Below are 19,406 nucleotides of genomic sequence, written 5' to 3'. Positions count from 1 at the left end.
TGTCATTAATATACCTAGATGTTGTGCGTGGATATAATTAAACAAAAAGTCGCCACCATCTATTTAGCCTAGAACTGGAGGTCTAGAACCTGGGGTCATGTGATTAGGGACATCACAAAGATGTACTCTTTGGCTTGCAAAGTACATCTTTGTGATGTGAGTGGTTTGCCCCTTTAAAGATCTATAAGGTTACCAACTCTCAGTTTAGCTGGGGACCACCTGGAACCCCCTCAGGGACCACTAGTATATGAGGTTCGCTCTGTCTGTGTGTCTTGTCTCACAAACCGAACCATTGGACCGAGCAGGTGTCCTATACATCAGTGCCGTTTAGATGAGAGTTGTGACAACTCCGTTCACTTCATGGGGCTTCAGTCCAATGGCGGCTTTTATTGGCGAAGTGTGACAAAGTCCTGGTCCGGAAGTTGGCCCAGCTTTAACTAGAAAAAGTACCCTTCTGGGCACAGGTCTCCACCAGGTTATCCACAGATCCGTGCAGTTAGAGGTAAAAACACTTTTCGGCCAGTTATAGCGCCACCTTGAGGCTGAGTTGAAATTGTTCATGTGGCATTTTGTCCTCGGCCTAGTGGGAATGTGGGTGCACAATTTCACGGAAATCACGCGATGTGTTCATGATTTGCAGCATTTTGTTTGAAACTGAGCACTCCTGTGAACTTTGGAAGCCAATCTTAACCAATCAGGATGGAGTCTGAGAAATCTGAAAGACCGGTTTGGTTGAATGGCTCTAGAGAGACTGTGTACCAATTTGCGTGATGTTTGGACAAAATCTGTAGGTGTGCTGTGCAAAAACTTGTTTTGCACAAAGCGGCCTCCTGGTGGCGCTATAACAGGCCGTTCTGGAAAGTTTGGGGCAGAGGTTCATCGTTGGCATCCAGGGAGTGTGTGTGCAAAATTTGGCATCGACCGGGTTAACGGTGGCCGAGATTAGCTGCTCACGGACGGACGGACACACACACACACACACACACACACGGACGGACACACGGACGGACGGAGTGCAAAACATACTCTCCCCCCATGCCTTCGGCCTGGTGGAGACAATGATCTTAAATCCTTTATTTTAGATTGTGTTTTAGTAATAGTACAACATAAACATTACAGAGACTTTAGTTGTCACTATGCAATGAAAACAATGTATTTCAGGGGCACGGTGGCACAGTTGGTAGTGCTGTCGCCTCACAGCTAGAAGGTCCTGGGTTCAATTCCTGCTCGGGGCGCTGTGGGTGCTGATGGCGTGTTTCCTCCCCCGCGTCACCAGTCCCCAAACCCGAGGCGGGGCCTTTCTGTGTGGAGTTTGCATGTTCTCCCCGTGTCCCCTAGGGTAGGTACCCTCACAAAAAACATGCAGTAACCCTGGCCAGCCGGGGCGCCTGATGGAGGGGAAAGGAACTGGTTGGAATAACGTGTTCCTTCCACGCGCTACGTCCAACCAAGGAAACTCCCCCCCTGTCAGGTGTAAAGGAGCACTCAGGCATGAAGGAAGCATGAGTTCAAGTCCGTTGCTCTCCCCATGTCCCCCATATATGGGGACTAGGTTGGCGGAGGGTGTGTAGAGCCCAAGATCACATTAGATAATTGACACAGGGTGAAAAATGGGTTACAAAATCGTGGGGTAAAAAAAAAAGAAAACAATGTATTTCAAACTCCAGCTTGTCACACTCCGGGGCTGCATGATGAACAGTAGGCTACTCGAGCGCTGTTTTCTTCCCCCTCAATGACGCGACGCCACTCTCCTAGTCTACACCACTCTGATAAACAGTATTTACTTTGTAGATTTGAATTATTATTAGAAAACAGACATTAACCAACTCAGCCCTATACATTTCGGCCATTTGAAAATAACAGATCTACAAGCTCACAATGCGGCGCGATGCGTTGCGACACATTGTGAGCTTGTGAGCCCTTCACTGGGCAGCAAGCTGCTGGCCTGTCTGAACGAACTCCCGCTCTGATGGGGGACGTAAGTATGTGTTTGTTTGTGTGGTGCCTTATGGGGTATTAGTGGGTTGTTTTATACTGTTACAAGCAGAAAACCTGCTGTTGCCAGGGTTGTTGTGCTGATACCGTTTTGATCGATAAGCGTGTTCAGGTTTCTGTACCCGGCATATCTTGTGGGTGAAATAGTCTCTCTCTCTCTTTCTCTCACTCTCACTATCCCCCTCCATCACTATCCCCACTCCCTCTCCCTCCCCTCTTGCACTCTGTCTCTCTCACTCTAGTTGAGCAATGCTGTCGGGCATGTCCATATTTGGGCAAAATCCGCCCACCCGCTACAGACAGAAAAGCACACACAATTAGATTTTTAAATAGTAGATCACAACATAATGGCACCAGCATATGTGCTGTTTCTCTATTTGCCTGCTTTGCCTATAAGCCCAGCAGGTAGTCGAGTGGGCGGATTGTATTGAGTGTACAGTCTGACGTAAGGTGTCGGGGACATGTTGCTCGGTGGTTCTCAATGGTGAAACTTCCCGCTTTAGTTACACCAACACGAGATGCAGATCCTTCACCACAAGCAGCCAGCTTCGCCTCTGAACACAGCATTGTGATCTGCATGGCTTTGTTCACAACCTGCACACACAGCAACTTTATATTGATATCTAGCTAGCTATATAGATTGGAAAGGAGCGTAGGAGACCACACCATTATTAGACTCTCGGCTCTATTGACAAAAATGCCAATGTTAACGTAACCACAGCTCAAACTAGAGGCCTATGTCTCGTTTCAAATATATCCCAAAGAACCTTTAGATTGTTCTCCTAATAGGCACAATAGGACACACAATGGTATCTGAACATCTATCTATCTACGTAGGTCTTTCGCTTTTATGAATGACAACAATTGTATAGCTTACCAATACCAAGGCCCTGTACATCTCAGGGAGTGAAGAGTTATGAGCCCCAAAGGTAAACTTGTCAAGGGGTCATAGGTCAATACTACTACTTGAGTGACTAGCCAAAAGGTGAAAGGTCATGAGTTCTGCAGTTGTCCTTGAGTTCTTCATGAGGACAACTTCAGAGTGAGGAAAGTGAGGCAATATAATTTCATGTTATTTTATATTTCAAATATTCTTTTAATTTAAGTTTACTCTTTTGATTGATTGATTTAAATATTTATTAACAGTTTGCATAATTACAGTACATTTCAAGCACAAACTCAATACAAAGACTGTTAACTGTGAGTGGACGACCCAATTAAGCATTACACTTGTTTACAACAGGGTCCACATTGTTCAATTCATCAAAAAACTCCTCTGGCAGCAGTCATTGAAAGGTATAATAATTTGTACTTATCCAGAGCAAGCATATACATATTGCACGGTTGAAGTAAATGGCCTAGTCAACAAAATGCAAGGTAAATGCTTGTGTAGGCTACTGTAAATGTGCAGAGTGCAAATAAATCATTTAAGTGCTATAAGGTCAATAGGAATCAACCTGGTATCAACTGTCATCTGTCTTTGTGGACAAGCAAACATTGTATATTTAGATACTGTAAATAACATACCGTACATAGTAGCATACAATTTACAATTTAGGCTTTTAATCCAGAGCGATTTACAATAAGCAAGAACAAAAAAGCATGGCATTACATCACATACATAAAAAGTAGTTATCATGAAACATGCATAAGCTAAGGCGTAACAGTGGAATATCTATATAATGAAACTATACATATAAAGTATACATATATACTATGAAGTGCTATGACTACATAAAATGCAATTGTAGTGCTGTCTACGTAACGTAACATGCTATAAGTCTGTATAAAATGTCTATATAAAGTTCTATCTAAGGGGCTAGGGTAAGTGCTACGAGCCATGATGGAGTCTGAAAAGGTGGGTTTTCAGACTACGGCGGAAGATTGGGAGTGAGGCTGCAGTTCTGATTGTGATGGGAAGTGCATTCCATAGTTTGGGACGTGTGGAGCGTTGTCCCAGCGTTTTTAGTGAAGGCACCTCCAGCTTCCCCGCGTTGGCTGATCTGAGTGCGGGGGAGGGTTTGTAGGGTTCGATCATACTTGCAAGATATGGGGGAGCCATACCTTTGGTTGCTTTGAATGCCAGCATCAGAGTTTTTTATTCTGTGCGGGCAGTGACCGGGAGCCAATGGAGGGAGCGGAGAAGGGGGGAGACGTGTGAGAATTTTGGCTGGTTGAAGACCAAGCGAGCTGCGGCATTTTGGATCAGTTGGAGAGGCTTAAGTGCACATGCCGGTAGGCCAGCATATGGAAAAAGATACAAGGAAATAAGTACTGTCAAGGTGTGAGGTAGAGCCTGAAGAGGTGAGTTCTCAATACTGTTGTGGAAAATGGGGAGCGAAGCCTAATAATGCATCGCATTCGCAATGTATTGTGAGCTTGTAGGTCTGTTATTTTCAGCTCATGACACTGTCGTGCAACAACGTATCAATTGGGCTTGCGTCTGCAGTCCTGACTATATTGGGGGGGGGGGGGGGGGGGGGGTCATTCCACAGTCCTGTGTTACACTAGCTGATCTAGTGAGTGAGAAAGGATGTAGGGGCAGATCATGTCCTGAAAGTAGCCTAATTAAAGGAGCATTCAGTGACTTGGATGTTTTAGAAAACCCCCCGGTCCACCCTGGTAACAAGATGTGCACAATACATGCACGCTCTACAGTGGGGTGACACACAACATGCCAACAGCACACACACCAAGGCCCGCCCCCGCTCAATCATGACTTGCGGAAGGCCCCTCTCTATCCTGATTGGATGAAGGCTCGGCCACCTAGCCAAAAACGAAACCTAAGGTTTTTTGACCCCCAGGGGTTAACTGGGGAAAGGGAGAAACTCCTTATATGGTCAGCACACTCTATAGTAGGGAGGATTATTTATCACAACAAAATAAAGAACTACACAGGCATGTAAAAAATGTAGGGAGGCATATTCTTCTTCTCGCTCAGTAATTACTAACATTATAATCTATTATAACAAGTGAGAAGTTGTACCCAACACATGGCAAGAAACCCAAAGCCACAACAGCTACGTCGCTACTGCAACACCATCTTACACACTACACTCACACACACTCACATGGGCAGTGACGTCACACACTTACCCTTCGCAGTGTTGCAACGCTATCTCCTCCTATCGCGCCCATCGCCAACACTCAACACCACCCGCCAAACAATGCTTAATGTAAGTCGCTCTGGATTAAGAGCGTCTGCTAAATGCCTAAATTGTAAATTGTAAATTGTAAACAATGGTCATTGCACTGCCACCAAAGATGCCTCCCTTCCACACTCACGCCGGCAATGCATTTGTTTACTACAAACACTATCGCTTCAAGCACCCACACCCCCGGAATACTAACCACTGTTGCCCCAACAGGCCCAGAAACAAGGCCTTCCGCACAAATTCGCCAGGTCTATGCAAGTGAGCACAAATTCCATGTGAGAAAATTAATTCACAAGCCCACAAATGCCATTCAAATGCCATTCAACACACACTACGACTCGCTTACAATTCGCGAACCTGGCAACTACTACCCCGTCTTTTAATTGGCTACTAGCTCTCAGCCACTCCCCCGTGCTGATTCTGAAACATCTCATCTCCGAGTCTCCCTGTCCGCAGGAGAAGAGAAGGAGAGGAATTGTCACCTCACGATTTTGCTTATTCCTTCTAAATCTCTGTATATAAAATATAAATCACTCAGCGAATCTCTTAGTTACATCAACATTGTTCTTCGACAGTAGTTGGTTTGTGCCTAAGTATTTACGATTACACAGATCGCATTGGCTATTTTGCCTGCCAGCCATACTGCCGAGTACTTTTGATTGCGCACACGCACGCCTGGCTTGCACACACACACGCACGCCTGGAAGCCACGATCTCTCTCTCTCTCTCTCTCTCTCTCGCCATGCAACACACACACACACACACACACGCACACACACACAGGAATAGCCATGCAGGCTATACACGGCGCCAGCGAGACAGGACGTTATAATCTTCAGTTTCATTAAATAACTGTCTTTCTCCGCACGCGCACACAACATTATTCAATATTATTCAATATTATTGAATATTGAATTATTCAATTCAATATTGGGCTAATATAGGCTACCAATATGTGGGTAGCCTACAGGGATTTACAGACGGAATTAATATATATATATATAATCATCTATACCAGGGCTGCCCACACTGTTTTTTACTTGAGAGCTACTTTCAAAACGACCAGCTCATATACCCACCAAATAAAACTATCATCCCATTGCTGAAAATAGTTACAAAATGTAATTGAGGCTACATACAGTGGTGTCCCCTTCGTCTGTACCAGGCTGACTTCTATAGGTTTTGAAAGGTACCTTTATTTTTTTATTTACCCAGGGAAGTAGCTGAGCACAGGTGCTCATTTTCAGCAACACCCTGCACATCGAAACACACACACACACACACACACACACACACACACACACACACACACACACACACACACAAAATGTCATGTCAAAGGTACCTCTGGAAGGCACACCTCTGATGGGTCGGGTTTAGTCTTAAGGGATGTGTTTTTTTCACCCACTGTGTAATACAATAAATGGACGGTAGGTGGCAGTAGTACAGAGGCCAGAGCAACTATAAGACAAACGCACATGGAATGGGAAATAGAGGGGGGGGGGAAATGGAAATGGTAGGGTTTTTATTTTTGGTATTTGACTTTTTTGAAAGACCTTTTTGAAAGGCTGTTATTTTTGTTTGTGTGGTTCAAGGTTGTCTTTATTTGTCTCCCTTTGTCTTGGAGACAGAGTCACAGCTGTATTCAAATAAGTTGCTGTCAAGAGGAAACCTCATAACTAAAAGAATCTGAGATATTGCACACATTCCCTTGATAAAGTGCAACTAGTCAATAAAGTGCATCTAGTCAGTTATGGTTGCTGCCATTTGGCAATCTCTGATTGAGCATTTTGATTGACAGGGGAACAAATGAGTGTTTAAATCCCCTGAGAGGAGGCTGATGAAATTGATCAAAGCATATTTCACTGATTCGGTCACTCATTAAAACACTTTTAGTGCCGGAAGTGCATCAAAATAGGAGCTCTGGGGTGCCGGAGTTGTCTGATCGCTTTTACTCTGAAAGCCATGAACCGGAAACACTTTCCTAAAAAAGTTGACTTTACAAAGTGACCTCACATCCCGATCGTTTTAATTTATACGATATATGATCCAAAAAGCGGTCATATTTTGCAGGAGAGACGGATGAGGAGCAGAAATGAAGCGCCAGCATATCGATCCATTCATCACCACGGAGAGCGCCCTGGATTAGGAGATACGAGTCATTCTTTCCGCCGCGCTAACATGCGAGTCAATGACAAGCTAATAGTTGCACAGAGCATTAGCATACGGAAAGCGAAAAGCGAAATGCCAAAAAAAAATGCTATGACGTCCACAGACGTCCAAGGCACTAATTTTTCGGAATCCTTATGACGTTTAGGGACGTTTTATGTAAAATTGTGTTAAACCATAATGGAATATAGTATTTTTTAAGATTTCAGCCAGCATCCACTTAAAGAGGTTATGCTGTGATTTATTTCCCCCCGTTAACTGTGCCTGGTTTTCAGGTTGGTGGTGATCCACCTGAGCTGAAACCGCACCCACAGCTGTCGTTGCATGATAAAGGGGGAGGGGTTTGGGGAGGGGATGATATTGTGATGTCACAATAATGTGTGTATTTCGATTGGGCCTTTTGACTCAAAGGCTTTCAGCTTACAGGACGAAAACAAAAATACACAGGGAAGACAAGACATTTCAATATTCTAACCACACCTAAGGGTCTATTAGAGTAATGTTAACTCCATAGACACATACAAAACACCTGGGGGTCTATTAGAGTAATGTTAACTCCATAGACACATACAAAACACCTGAGGGTCTATTAGAGTAATGTTAACTCCATAGACACATACAAAACACCTGGGGGTCTATTAGAGTAATGTTAACTCCATAGACACATACAAAACACCTGGGGGTCTATTAGAGTAATGTTAACTCCATATACACATACAAAACAGAAAAAGGCACATTTTAACAAAATGTAATGCATTGATGCGCTGGGGGATGACGAATGGCTGGAAAGGACCCCAGATGATCTGACTAACATTGTGTGTGTGGTCTGTGCAGTGTGTGGCTGTGACCTTGCCCAGGGGGGCTTCTTCATGAAGAATGGAGAGTATCTGTGCACCCTGGACTACCAGCGCATGCACGGCACACGCTGCAATGGCTGTGGAGACTTTGTGGAGGGCGAGGTGGTCACAGCGCTGGGCAAGACCTACCACCCTGCCTGTTTCGTCTGCACCATTTGCAAGTAAGTTAAACTTGAGTAGAAGTACAAAAGTATCAGCATCAAATGTACTTAAAGTACTAAAAGTAAAAGTACTCAACGTAGATCTTGTAGATCTGCTATTTACAAAAGGCTGAAATGTATGGGGTGTTTTCTAATCAAAATCTACAAAGTAACTAGTAACTAAAGTTTTCAAATAATTGTAGTGGAGTAAAAGTACATCATACCTCAAAACAAATGTAAGATTTTTTGGGGGGCTTTATTGATTCAGTTTAAAGTAAAGACAGACAGGAAAGAGGGAGAGAGAGAAGGGGAGAGACATGCAGCAAAGGTCGTCGTGAATGGGACACGAACACGCGACATGCTGTCAGGCCGGAGCCTATATGTGGCATGTGCCTGGACCACTAGGCCAGTGGGTGCCCCAAATACCTCAAAATTGTACTTAAGTACAGTACTTAAGTAAATCTACTGAGTTACTTTACTTACTGTATAACATGTAAGCTGATTGATCTTTGTAAGGTGCTCTCTTGTGATTGGATCAAATTTGTATAATGAAAATGTACAGATTCTTTCTGTTTAAGACCTGAAGAGATGGGGACACCCTGTTAATAAACAAACACTGATAGCAATGATATTAGAACAGTGATTCTCAAAGTGGGGTCCAGGGAACTCGGTATTCCTTGAGAGGGTTCTAAATTAATGCTTACAGGAGTTTGAGAACCACTGTATACGCATATATATTGAGCTTTTATTTTATTTTTCACTTCCACCCTCAATCAATGATCTCCTTTAGTGGCTCTGGTGATAATGGGTTACATGTTGATCATTTCCGCAGACGACCGTTCCCTGCTGGGGACAGGGTGACATTCAATGGGAAGGACTGTCTGTGTCAATACTGTGTCCAGCCCATGTCTCCAGGACCCAAGGACATCACTGCTTCCAGCAGTAAGTACTGGCAGTATCTGTTACCAAAGCACTTCACATGCCTGTGCACAAATGCAACCCAATGTGCTTTACACTTACAACATTTGGGATTTGTATACTGTTTGAGTTAACATATTGGTTATTGGGGTTAGAGTGTCCACCCTGGCGGAGACTAGCTGGGCGGTCAGGGTTTGATCCCTTGTCAAGTCATACCACAGACTATAAAAATGGTACCCGGTGCCTCCCTGCTTGGCACTGAGCATCAAGAGTTCGATTGGGGTAAGACAAGGCAAGGCGAGGCACTTTATTTGTATAGTACATTTCAACAACAAGGCCATTAAGAATTCATTAAGATGGAGAAGTTACCTTAATAGGAAACACCTACTGTATATGACACAGAGCTAAACCACAACATAATAATATTTGAATTACAGTCAAAATACAAACAAAATCAATAAAGGGTTTTTGGCTGTAATTTAAAATATGTTCTCTGGGTGTTTGTTCCAGATATGTGAACGCTGCTTTTCCATGTTTAGTTCTTATTCTAGGCACATGGTTCATGATCAGGAGTTTGATCAGAATGGTGTACTGCACAAGATCATAAATGTATTTTGGCCATAAACCATTCAATGTTTTATAAACCAACAGCAGTATTTTGACAATCAATTATTTGAACACAGGGAGCCATGTAAAGATTTAAGAACTGGTGTGATATGCTCCACTTTCTTTAGCAGCAAGGACTCCAGTTGTCTGGTAGATCTTTAGGGAGATCTGTAAAAGCTGGCCTGACAGTCTAGTCAAGTCCACTGACAATGAATGCATGGACACGTTTTTCTAAATCTTGTTGTTGTTAAATCCTTTAATCTGCGATACACTCACTGTATTAGTCTTATAGTCGTATATAGTATTAGTCGACGAAATCAACACTGGCACCAGCCATGTTCCTTCATGAAGAACACAAAGACCCTGCCCTATTAAATTATGCATGGACGTGCATTTCCTCTCCTCTGGAGCAGCCAGGGAATGTGCACACCAGCAAACCCCTCCTCTATCTCATCCAATCCTGTGTTCATTCTCTCTCCCCATCGTTCCTGCACAAACTCTTTTTGTCTCCACCAGGCCGAAGGCATGGGGGGAAGAGTATGTTTTGCACTCCGTCCGTCCGTCCGTCCGTCCGTCCGTCCGTCCGTCCGTCCGTGTGTCCGTCCGTGTGTGTGTCCGTGAGCAGCTAATCTCGGCCACCGTTAACCCGGTCGATGCCAAATTTTGCACACACACTCCCTGGATGCCAACGATGAACCTCTGCCCCAAACTTTCCAGAGCGGCCTGTTATAGCGCCACCAGGAGGCCGCTTTGTGCAAAACAAGTTTTTGCACAGTACACCTACATATTTTGTCCAAACATCACGCAAATTGGTACACAGTCTCTCTAGAGCCATTCAACGAAACCGGTCTTTCAGATTTCTCAGACTCCATCCTGATTGGTTAAGATTGGCTTCCAAAGTTCACAGGAGTGCTCAGTTTCAAACAAAATGCTGCAAATCATGAACACATCGCGTGATTTCCGTGAAATTGTGCACCCACATTCCCACTAGGCCGAGGACGAAATGCCACATGAACAATTTCAACTCAGCCTCAAGGTGGCGTTATAACTGTCCGAAAAGTGTTCGGATCTGTGGATAACTTTGTATGCCAACTCCCTAGAGGCCAAGGAAAAACCTTTGCCTGGAATTTTTTTACTTTTGTTGCCCTTTTATCCAACCACCAGATGAAGGCAAGCTGCAATGTCCTACATTCCTATCCTGGTGGAGACCTGTGCCCAGAAGGGCACTTTTTCTCTCTCTCGCTCTCCCCATGCATGTCTCCCCCTCTCTCCCTTTTCTTGTCCATCCCTCGCCCCCCACCCCTAGGAGGAGAGAGGCTCTGTCTCTCTCCCTCTCTCTTACTTCTTTCCTTTTCCCCCCTACAGTATGTCTCTCTTATTCTGACTTTCTCTGTCTCTCTCTCTCTCTCTCTCCCTCCCTCTCTATATTTTTTATCCCCCATTCACTTTTCCCTCATGTCTCTCTCTCTCTCTCTCTCTGGCTCTTCCATATATCTCCCGCCCTCTCCCCTCACTTTCTTCTCGCTCCCTCTCTCTTTTCTCTTCCTATTTCTCTCCCTCCCTCCCTGTCTCTTTATTTCTCTCTCCCCCTTCACACTTTCTCTCCCCATGTCTCCCACTCTCCTCTATCCCCCCCCCCCTCTCTCCACTGTTTTGTCTCCCTGTTGGCTGCTGGAGAGGCTTTTAGAAGCATGGTCACCTATAAATAAGGCATGCTGATTCTTCTCACGTCATCGACATCATGGCAGCCTTGTGTATTCCTTACGTAGCTGACAGCGTTCCCAGTGGGCTGCTCATGCTTTCATCCTCTATTCATGAAAGCAGACTTTACAGAAAGATTGTTCATTTAAAACCTATACATGCTCTTGTGCTTTTAGAGCCTCAGGTTTCTACTTAAGGACAATGCTTTGCAACTGTCAGCAATGTCACTTACTACCCTCTATTGCCTTCTAGTGTCATGGAGCTGAACTGGCCAGAGAATATGTAGTGGCATTAATGTTTTTTATGATATATTTTAGGTGCACACGATCAGTGTGCAATAAATTGCCTCAAATATTTGTATTTTATGTGCCAAGTATGCCTGGCTGGCGTGTTTGGTTGAAATATTGCCTTTATAAAAGGGAGAATTATTCTTGTGTGCAATTATTTTTTACACCTCCAGTACGGTATTCAATGTGTGGCCAAGTCTTGTACTATATAGATGTGTATTTATAGATGATGCTGCTGATTGTAAGTCCTGGCTAACCCATTAACACCTAGAAACACATTTGTGCCACCTTAGCTTTTAACCACTTTAACCATTATTTTAAAGAAATAGCAGATACCGGTATACAAGCTCATAGCACAGCACGAGTGCCGCTCTATGAGCTTGTAGATCTGCTATTTTTATATTTAACTCAAATATTTGCCTCTGGGGGGTCCATGGAACAAACTATGTGGAGGTGACCACGGCCAAATCCACATGATTCTGGAGGTTCTTGACACGGAAAAGGTTTGACCACCACTGATATAGAATCTGGTCTCAGGTCTTAATGGTCTTAACTACAGTGTGGTGCATGTGTGCTTTTTGCAGACTGTGCAGGATGCGGTCGAGACATCAAGAATGGACAGGCTCTCCTGGCCCTGGACAGACAGTGGCACCTGGGCTGCTTCAAGTGTAAGGCCTGCGGAAAAGTCCTGACTGGTGAATACATCAGCAAGTAAGTAGTACGTATTGTACGTACTGTACGTACGCAGGCCTGAAGAGTAAAGAGTCAAAACGTACTGCACTGTGCAACCTTAACTGTGCACTGTGCAACCTTAACTGTGCACTGTGTAACCTTAACTGTGCACTGTGTAACCTTAACTGTGCACTGTGTAACCTTAACTGTGCACTGTGCAACCTTAACTGTGCACTGTGTAACCTTAACTGTGCACTGTGTAACCTTAACTGTGCACTGTGTAACCTTAACTGTGCACTGTGTAACCTTAACTGTGCACTGTGCAACCTTAACTGTGCACTGTGTAACCTTAACTGTGCACTGTGCAACCTTAACTGTGCACTGTGTAACCTTAACTGTGCACTGTGTAACCTTAACTGTGCACTGTGCAACCTTAACTGTGCACTGTGTAACCTTAACTGTGCACTGTGTAACCTTAACTGTGCACTGTGTAACCTTAACTGTGCACTGTGTAACCTTAACTGTGCACTGTGTAACCTTAACTGTGCACTGTGTAACCTTAACTGTGCACTGTGCAACCTTAACTGTGCACTGTGCAACCTTAACTGTGCACTGTGTAACCTTAACTGTGCACTGTGTAACCTTAACTGTGCACTGTGTAACCTTAACTGTGCACTGTGCAACCTTAACTGTGCACTGTGTAACCTTAACTGTGCACTGTGTAACCTTAACTGTGCACTGTGTAACCTTAACTGTGCACTGTGTAACCTTAACTGTGCACTGTGTAACCTTAACTGTGCACTGTGTAACCTTAACTGTGCACTGTGTAACCTTAACTGTGCACTGTGTAACCTTAACTGTGCACTGTGTAACCTTAACTGTGCACTGTGTAACCTTAACTGTGCACTGTGTAACCTTAACTGTGCACTGTGTAACCTTAACTGTGCACTGTGTAACCTTAACTGTGCACTGTGTAACCTTAACTGTGCACTGTGTAACCTTAACTGTGCACTGTGTAACCTTAACTGTGCACTGTGCAACCTTAACTGTGCACTGTGTAACCTTAACTGTGCACTGTGTAACCTTAACTGTGCACTGTGCAACCTTAACTGTGCACTGTGTAACCTTAACTGTGCACTGTGTAACCTTAACTGTGCACTGTGCAACCTTAACTGTGCACTGTGTAACCTTAACTGTGCACTGTGTAACCTTAACTGTGCACTGTGTAACCTTAACTGTGCACTGTGTAACCTTAACTGTGCACTGTGTAACCTTAACTGTGCACTGTGTAACCTTAACTGTGCACTGTGTAACCTTAACTGTGCACTGTGTAACCTTAACTGTGCACTGTGTAACCTTAACTGTGCACTGTGTAACCTTAACTGAACCCAGATTGGAATGTGTTATACACATACAATAAGATATGAAAGATGTTTTGGTTTCTAAAAGTGTGTAAAAGTGTTTCACTATGAACTCATCAGTGTTTTTGATCTGCCCTGTCCTGTCCTGTCAGGGAGGGTGCCCCCTACTGTGAGAAGGACTACCAGATCCATTTTGGCGTCCAGTGTGAGGCGTGTCAACAGTTCATCACAGGGAAAGTGCTGGAGGTAAGCCAGTCACCACCAAGCAGCACATTTCATTGATCCCTCCCCCTCCAAGTCATGCAATTATGTGATTGGTTCAATGGCGCAGAGAGCTCGGAGCTCCTTTGTGTAGCATTCTAACACTTTTGATGTGCCATGGTACAACTGACATTGCACCTTCACATCATGCCTCCTAACTGACTGCTACAAAAGGTAGGTCTGTGTTATTAACACATGAGCACATTGTATAGCTATATTTTGGTCCTGTATGATACTGGATGTTCACATAAAGCCTGGAATTACGTGCAGTTATTCCGAAAATTGCAACCAAAAAAACGTCTTGGGTTTTCTGGCTCAAACTGGATCTGATTTGCCTGTGGATTGTGATGTAACAGTCCACAAATCCCATGTGACATATCAATTTGCCAGCAGATGTCACTGTTGAGGGATTTTGCCTGTTTTCATTGCAGCTCAAAAAGCTTCAGAACACACAGAAAATCCACTGAAGTTCAGGTTGTGTGGGTGCAATTGAGGTCATAAAACCTAAACGCAGCAAACCTAAAAGAAAAACGAAAACGAAATTAAAATGAATGTCATGAAACCTTTAAAACAACGGCATACTTGTGCTATAAGGGATGTGTAATATGTGTCTGCTTTCCGTACAGGAACAGGACATTGCATAATACTGTAGCATTACAGTAATTGTGAAAGGTATATTTTGGCTATCGCTTGAGAAATCTTTTTGCCAGTGAGCCAAACACACTGTGACATGAATGTCTGCCAGCACTACACATCATAGTATTACAGTACATGAGAACCTAAAAAACTACACATCATAGTATTACAGTACATGAACCTAAAAAACTACACATCATAGTATTACAGTACATGAGAACCTAAAAAACTACACATCATAGTATTACAGTACATGAGAACCTAAAAAACTACACATCATAGTATTACAGTACATGAGAACCTAAAAAACTACACATCATAGTATTACAGTACATGAACCTAAAAAACTACACATCATAGTATTACAGTACATGAGAACCTAAAAAACTACACATCATAGTATTACAGTACATGAGAACCTAAAAAACTACACATCATAGTATTACAGTACATGAGAACCTAAAAAACTACACATCATAGTATTACATGATAACCTAAAAAACTACACATCATAGTATTACATGAGAACCTAAAAAGGGTAACATAAAGATTCAGTATTAATGCATTTGTCACATAACAATTATGACACTCTTATGTATGCATTATGAATGGTTAAAACATTATACGCATAGCCACATACATACCTGTCCCACCCACATCTGTTTGTTTGTTTGTTTTGTTCTTTCTTTCTTTCTTTCTTTCTTTCTTTCTTTCTTTCTTTCTTTCTTTCTTTCTTTCTTTCTTTCTTTCTTTCTTTCTTTCTTTCTTTCTCCATCTATAGCCTATGTGTGCATGTACAGTATGTCTCTCTTTGTCCATTTTCCCCTCACTACTGCATTGACTACCAGCTTGCCTGTCTGTGGACGGTGATCCCATCAGACAGCGAGTTATGTGCTATTTAATGTTGCGTATAATGTTGCCATTGGCCAGCCAGGCTTTACAGTAATCCGGTAATAAGGCAGGGCCTTTATGACAGCAAGGGAAAGGCCTTTGCATCTCATCCCTGAGTTGTAGCCAGTGGATCAGTGGCTCTAAAGCCGTCCCCCGTCTGATGTCTGCTAGCTATGTGTGATCATTGACCCTGCAGGACTCAAGGTCAGATACCCCTCCTTTCCATCGCTATGGCTTTATTGTAGCCATACTGTCAGGTGTGTTGGGGGCTTATGTGCGATGCCATTACGAGATGAGAGATGAGATTCAAAACATAAATACGCTTGGACAGTATGTACCGCATCAGAAGTTAAGTCAAGTTCAAGTTATTTTTAAATGGTCCCTATGAGAAGAAGTGTTTGCCATCACCTACCAAAAACAATAAAACACTTATAGGGAGCCATGCTTTGTTTCTCTTTTGCTTGTTTCTTTTTTACACTTTGCATAATAGTGAAGTCAAACTGTAAAATGCAAATGTGGTTGGTTGTGTGATTACATTTCTCTGAGTGGCCACTTGTCAAATGGAAAGCTGGAGAGTTGTTAAACAACACGCACGTAGGACCATTTGGTTATTTATCTCTCACCTGGTTAACGTCCACGTCCTAAAAGCATTTGGCTGATGGAGCACTCATCATGTGAAGAAGAATAAAAATTGCACCTCAAGTACTCTATAGACCGCTTGTTAATTTTCTGGCATAGGATTATACACTTTCTCCAAACAGAGGAGTGCACAGATAGTGGCAGGTTATGTCAACAGCATTCGTGTCATGCTAGTATTTATGTACTGCAAAACCCACATGTCAATTGAGTCATACTGAGTATTACCATCATTACCATTGCCTGTATGGTGGTTGAAGACTATCCAGTCAGTGGATTGTATAATTTAATTTATATAATAACACACTCGAGGCTGTGGTACATTGTGATTATACCATGATCCTAGCTGTGTTACACTGAGTGCATACGCAGAAATAAAATGGGACTGGGTCTAAAAGTGCGTGTGTGCATTTGTGCGTATCCGCGTTTTACGCACACACACACCCGGTGTAGCTCGGAACGTTATAACCACAATATATCACAGCCTCTAGTCTAGTGTACAACAGAATAAACCCACACTATGTTATTTTCACCCAGAAATGTTATAGTTGCTAATCCTTTAAATGGGGTTATAATAAGCCCATTGCATAACCCATGATTATGTAATGAAGAACGTCAATGTGCGATGGGGAGTTCCAATTGGACCATGTTATACCAGTAAATTGCACTCGCAGAAGGACAATGTGTTTATTAACATACTGTGCCAGTTTCACACAGAGACGTTCTTTTCCAACAGCAGTTCTTGAGGGGAGAGGCGTGTGTCATTCACCTCTCCACTGGTCAGAGGGGTTTGTTTATGCACCAGAGTGCAAATATATATATATAGCATCTACAAGCTTTCAACGTGTCCAAGTGCCATGCGTTGAGAGCTTATAGATAATCTATTTTCTGGGTATGACCCTGCACTGTTTAGCTACTGAAGATGTGGCCTTCAATGTGGATTTCTACACAGAGCCTCTGACAGAGGACAAACCCTTTCAGCGTAAAATGCTGCGTTCAACTTCAGGTTCAGTTCGGAAAAAGGCGCGGGGGGGGGGGGGGGGGGTTGCATGTCTTTCAGTTTCACCATAGTAAATGCTGCATTCATGGTCTGGAGAGGGCAGTTTTTGAGTGGTGCAACCACTCCAAGGAACAGCAATGTCCGTATCCGCCTTATTAACCTATGAGCACGAGTATGACTATTAGTACCAGTAGGGGTGCTGTTCTGTTGTGCCAGAAACAGAGAGAGAGATAGTGCTGCAATGTTGCCTGCCAATATATATATGTGTGTGTGTGTGTGTGTGTGTGTGTGTGTGTGTGTGTGTGTGTGTGTGTGTGTGTGTGTGTGTGTGTGTGTGTGTGTGTGTGTGTGTGTGTGTGTGTGAGAGAGTGAGAGAGAGAAGTTGCACCACTCTGTTCACACGGGTGTGATGTTTTACAGACAGGTAAAAAGGGCAGGGGCCTTTGATGTCTGTGTCTGGTGGTAATGTTGCTGTGTGTTTCTTTTTGTTTCCTTCCATGTTTTCCAGGCAGGGGATAAACACTACCATCCTAGCTGTGCGCGATGCAGCAGGTGCAACCAGATGTTCACGGAAGGAGAAGAGATGTACCTGCAAGGTGAACAGACCGATATATAATGTTTACCGTGTTCACTCATGTTCAGATATGTTTTAAAATGAACCTACAGCTACTTTAACTTTCACTTTCAAAATGTTTCAAAAATAGCACATCCACCAGAGTTACCAGAGTGTGATGTTGGAAGATGCCTAGCAAACTCTCCACTTCTGAGATTGACAAAACAATAGATCCTACAACAATTTGAAATATGCTGCGATGCTAAATGCATGCATATGTATTATGGAGTATTATGCCCATCAATATGCATGCAGTTCATTAATGTTTTCTGTCTTCTCCCTCATGCAGGGTCTACGGTGTGGCATCCAGGTCATTAATGTTGTCTGTCCTCTCCCTCATGCAGGGTCTACGGTGTGGCATCCTGGCTGCAAGAACTCCACTAGAACGGAGGAGAGGCAAAGGGAGCGGGTAGGAAACAATATGGACACCACTGATTAGCACTTGACACTGTGGCCCCTTTTCCACCGGTTGGGAACCGGTTGAGTTCTTTTTGGTTCTTAGTCCATATGAGCCATCCATCCATCCATCCATCTTCAACCGCTTATCCGTAGTCGGGTCGCGGGGGCAACAGCTCCACCAGAGAGCTCCAGACTTCCCTCTCCAGAGCAACATTAGTGACTTCCTCCTGGGTTCCCAAACACTGAGCTGGGACCCAAGATTGGGTCGCGGACACCTTTTTATGGGTCCATTTTATTTTTTTGTTTCTTATACGTTTATTTTGAATTATTACTATTTTAAATCATTTAAAAAAATAATAATAATAATAAAATCATGAATCAAAAACAGAATTCTAAGATTATTATTTTAGCAGTAATTTCATGAAGAAATCAACGAAAAATTCAAAGAAATTCCCTAAATTGGAAAACGAATGTTTAAGTAGTAGTGAAAATAGCAGATCTACAAGCTCACAACGTGGCGCAAAGCGACACGTTTCACTATATTTTGGGACGGGTCCCAGGGGGAGACATCAAATTTCTCTTTTTGGGTCACGGGCTGAAACGTTTGGGAAGCATAGACCCGAGGACACCTTTCTGTCCATCGCTCCATTTCACTGTTACAATGTCAACATCTGGATGTGAGAGGGGTTTCTCTGTTACAATGTCAACATCTGGATGTGAGAGGGGTTTCTCTGTTACAATGTCAACATCTGGATGTGAGAGGGGTTTCTCTGTTACAATGTCAACATCTGGATGTGAGAGGGGTTTCTCTGTTACAATGTCAACATCTGGAATTCTGGATGTGAGAGGGGTTTCTCTGTTACAATGTCAACATCTGGAATTCTGGATGTGAGAGGGGTTTCTCTGTTACAATGTCAACATATGGATGTGAGAGGGGTTTCTCTGTTACAATGTCAACATCTGGATGTGAGAGGGGTTTCTCTGTTACAATGTCAACATCTGGATGTGAGAGGGGTTTCTCTGTGGGCTGCTGCCACCGCCTTCCTGCTGTCTTAATCCTTACCTATCATTGTGCAATTGAATTTCCCCTGTGTGTGTGGTGTGTGTGT

At 43.4% G+C, this 19,406-nt stretch overlaps 1 protein-coding gene across 5 annotated transcripts in view; it reads left to right on the top strand.

Annotated features, from left to right (window-relative positions):
• Positions 1 to 19,406, top strand: part of LOC310866027 (actin-binding LIM protein 1-like) — a 90,612-nt gene that overhangs the window by 42,103 nt on the left and 29,103 nt on the right. For all 5 annotated transcript variants that reach the window (XR_014569865.1, XM_083775311.1, XM_083775309.1 and 2 more), the window contains exons 3-8: positions 8,154 to 8,337; positions 9,149 to 9,258; positions 12,413 to 12,539; positions 14,014 to 14,107; positions 17,794 to 17,881; positions 18,243 to 18,307. Coding sequence is in view for 4 of the 5 variants with exons in the window: in XM_083775311.1 (XP_083631437.1) it covers positions 8,154 to 8,337; positions 9,149 to 9,258; positions 12,413 to 12,539; positions 14,014 to 14,107; positions 17,794 to 17,881; positions 18,243 to 18,307 (668 nt within the window). In the remaining variant the exon portion in view is untranslated. The remainder of the gene's footprint in view (positions 1 to 8,153; positions 8,338 to 9,148; positions 9,259 to 12,412; positions 12,540 to 14,013; positions 14,108 to 17,793; positions 17,882 to 18,242; positions 18,308 to 19,406) is intronic.

This window comes from Protomyctophum parallelum (genome assembly GCF_964188405.1).
Source record: "Protomyctophum parallelum genome assembly, chromosome: 10".
NCBI classification, from domain to species: domain Eukaryota; kingdom Metazoa; phylum Chordata; class Actinopteri; order Myctophiformes; family Myctophidae; genus Protomyctophum; species Protomyctophum parallelum.
Note: the sequence above shows the minus strand (reverse complement) of the source record. Positions and strands in the feature narration are given on the sequence as shown.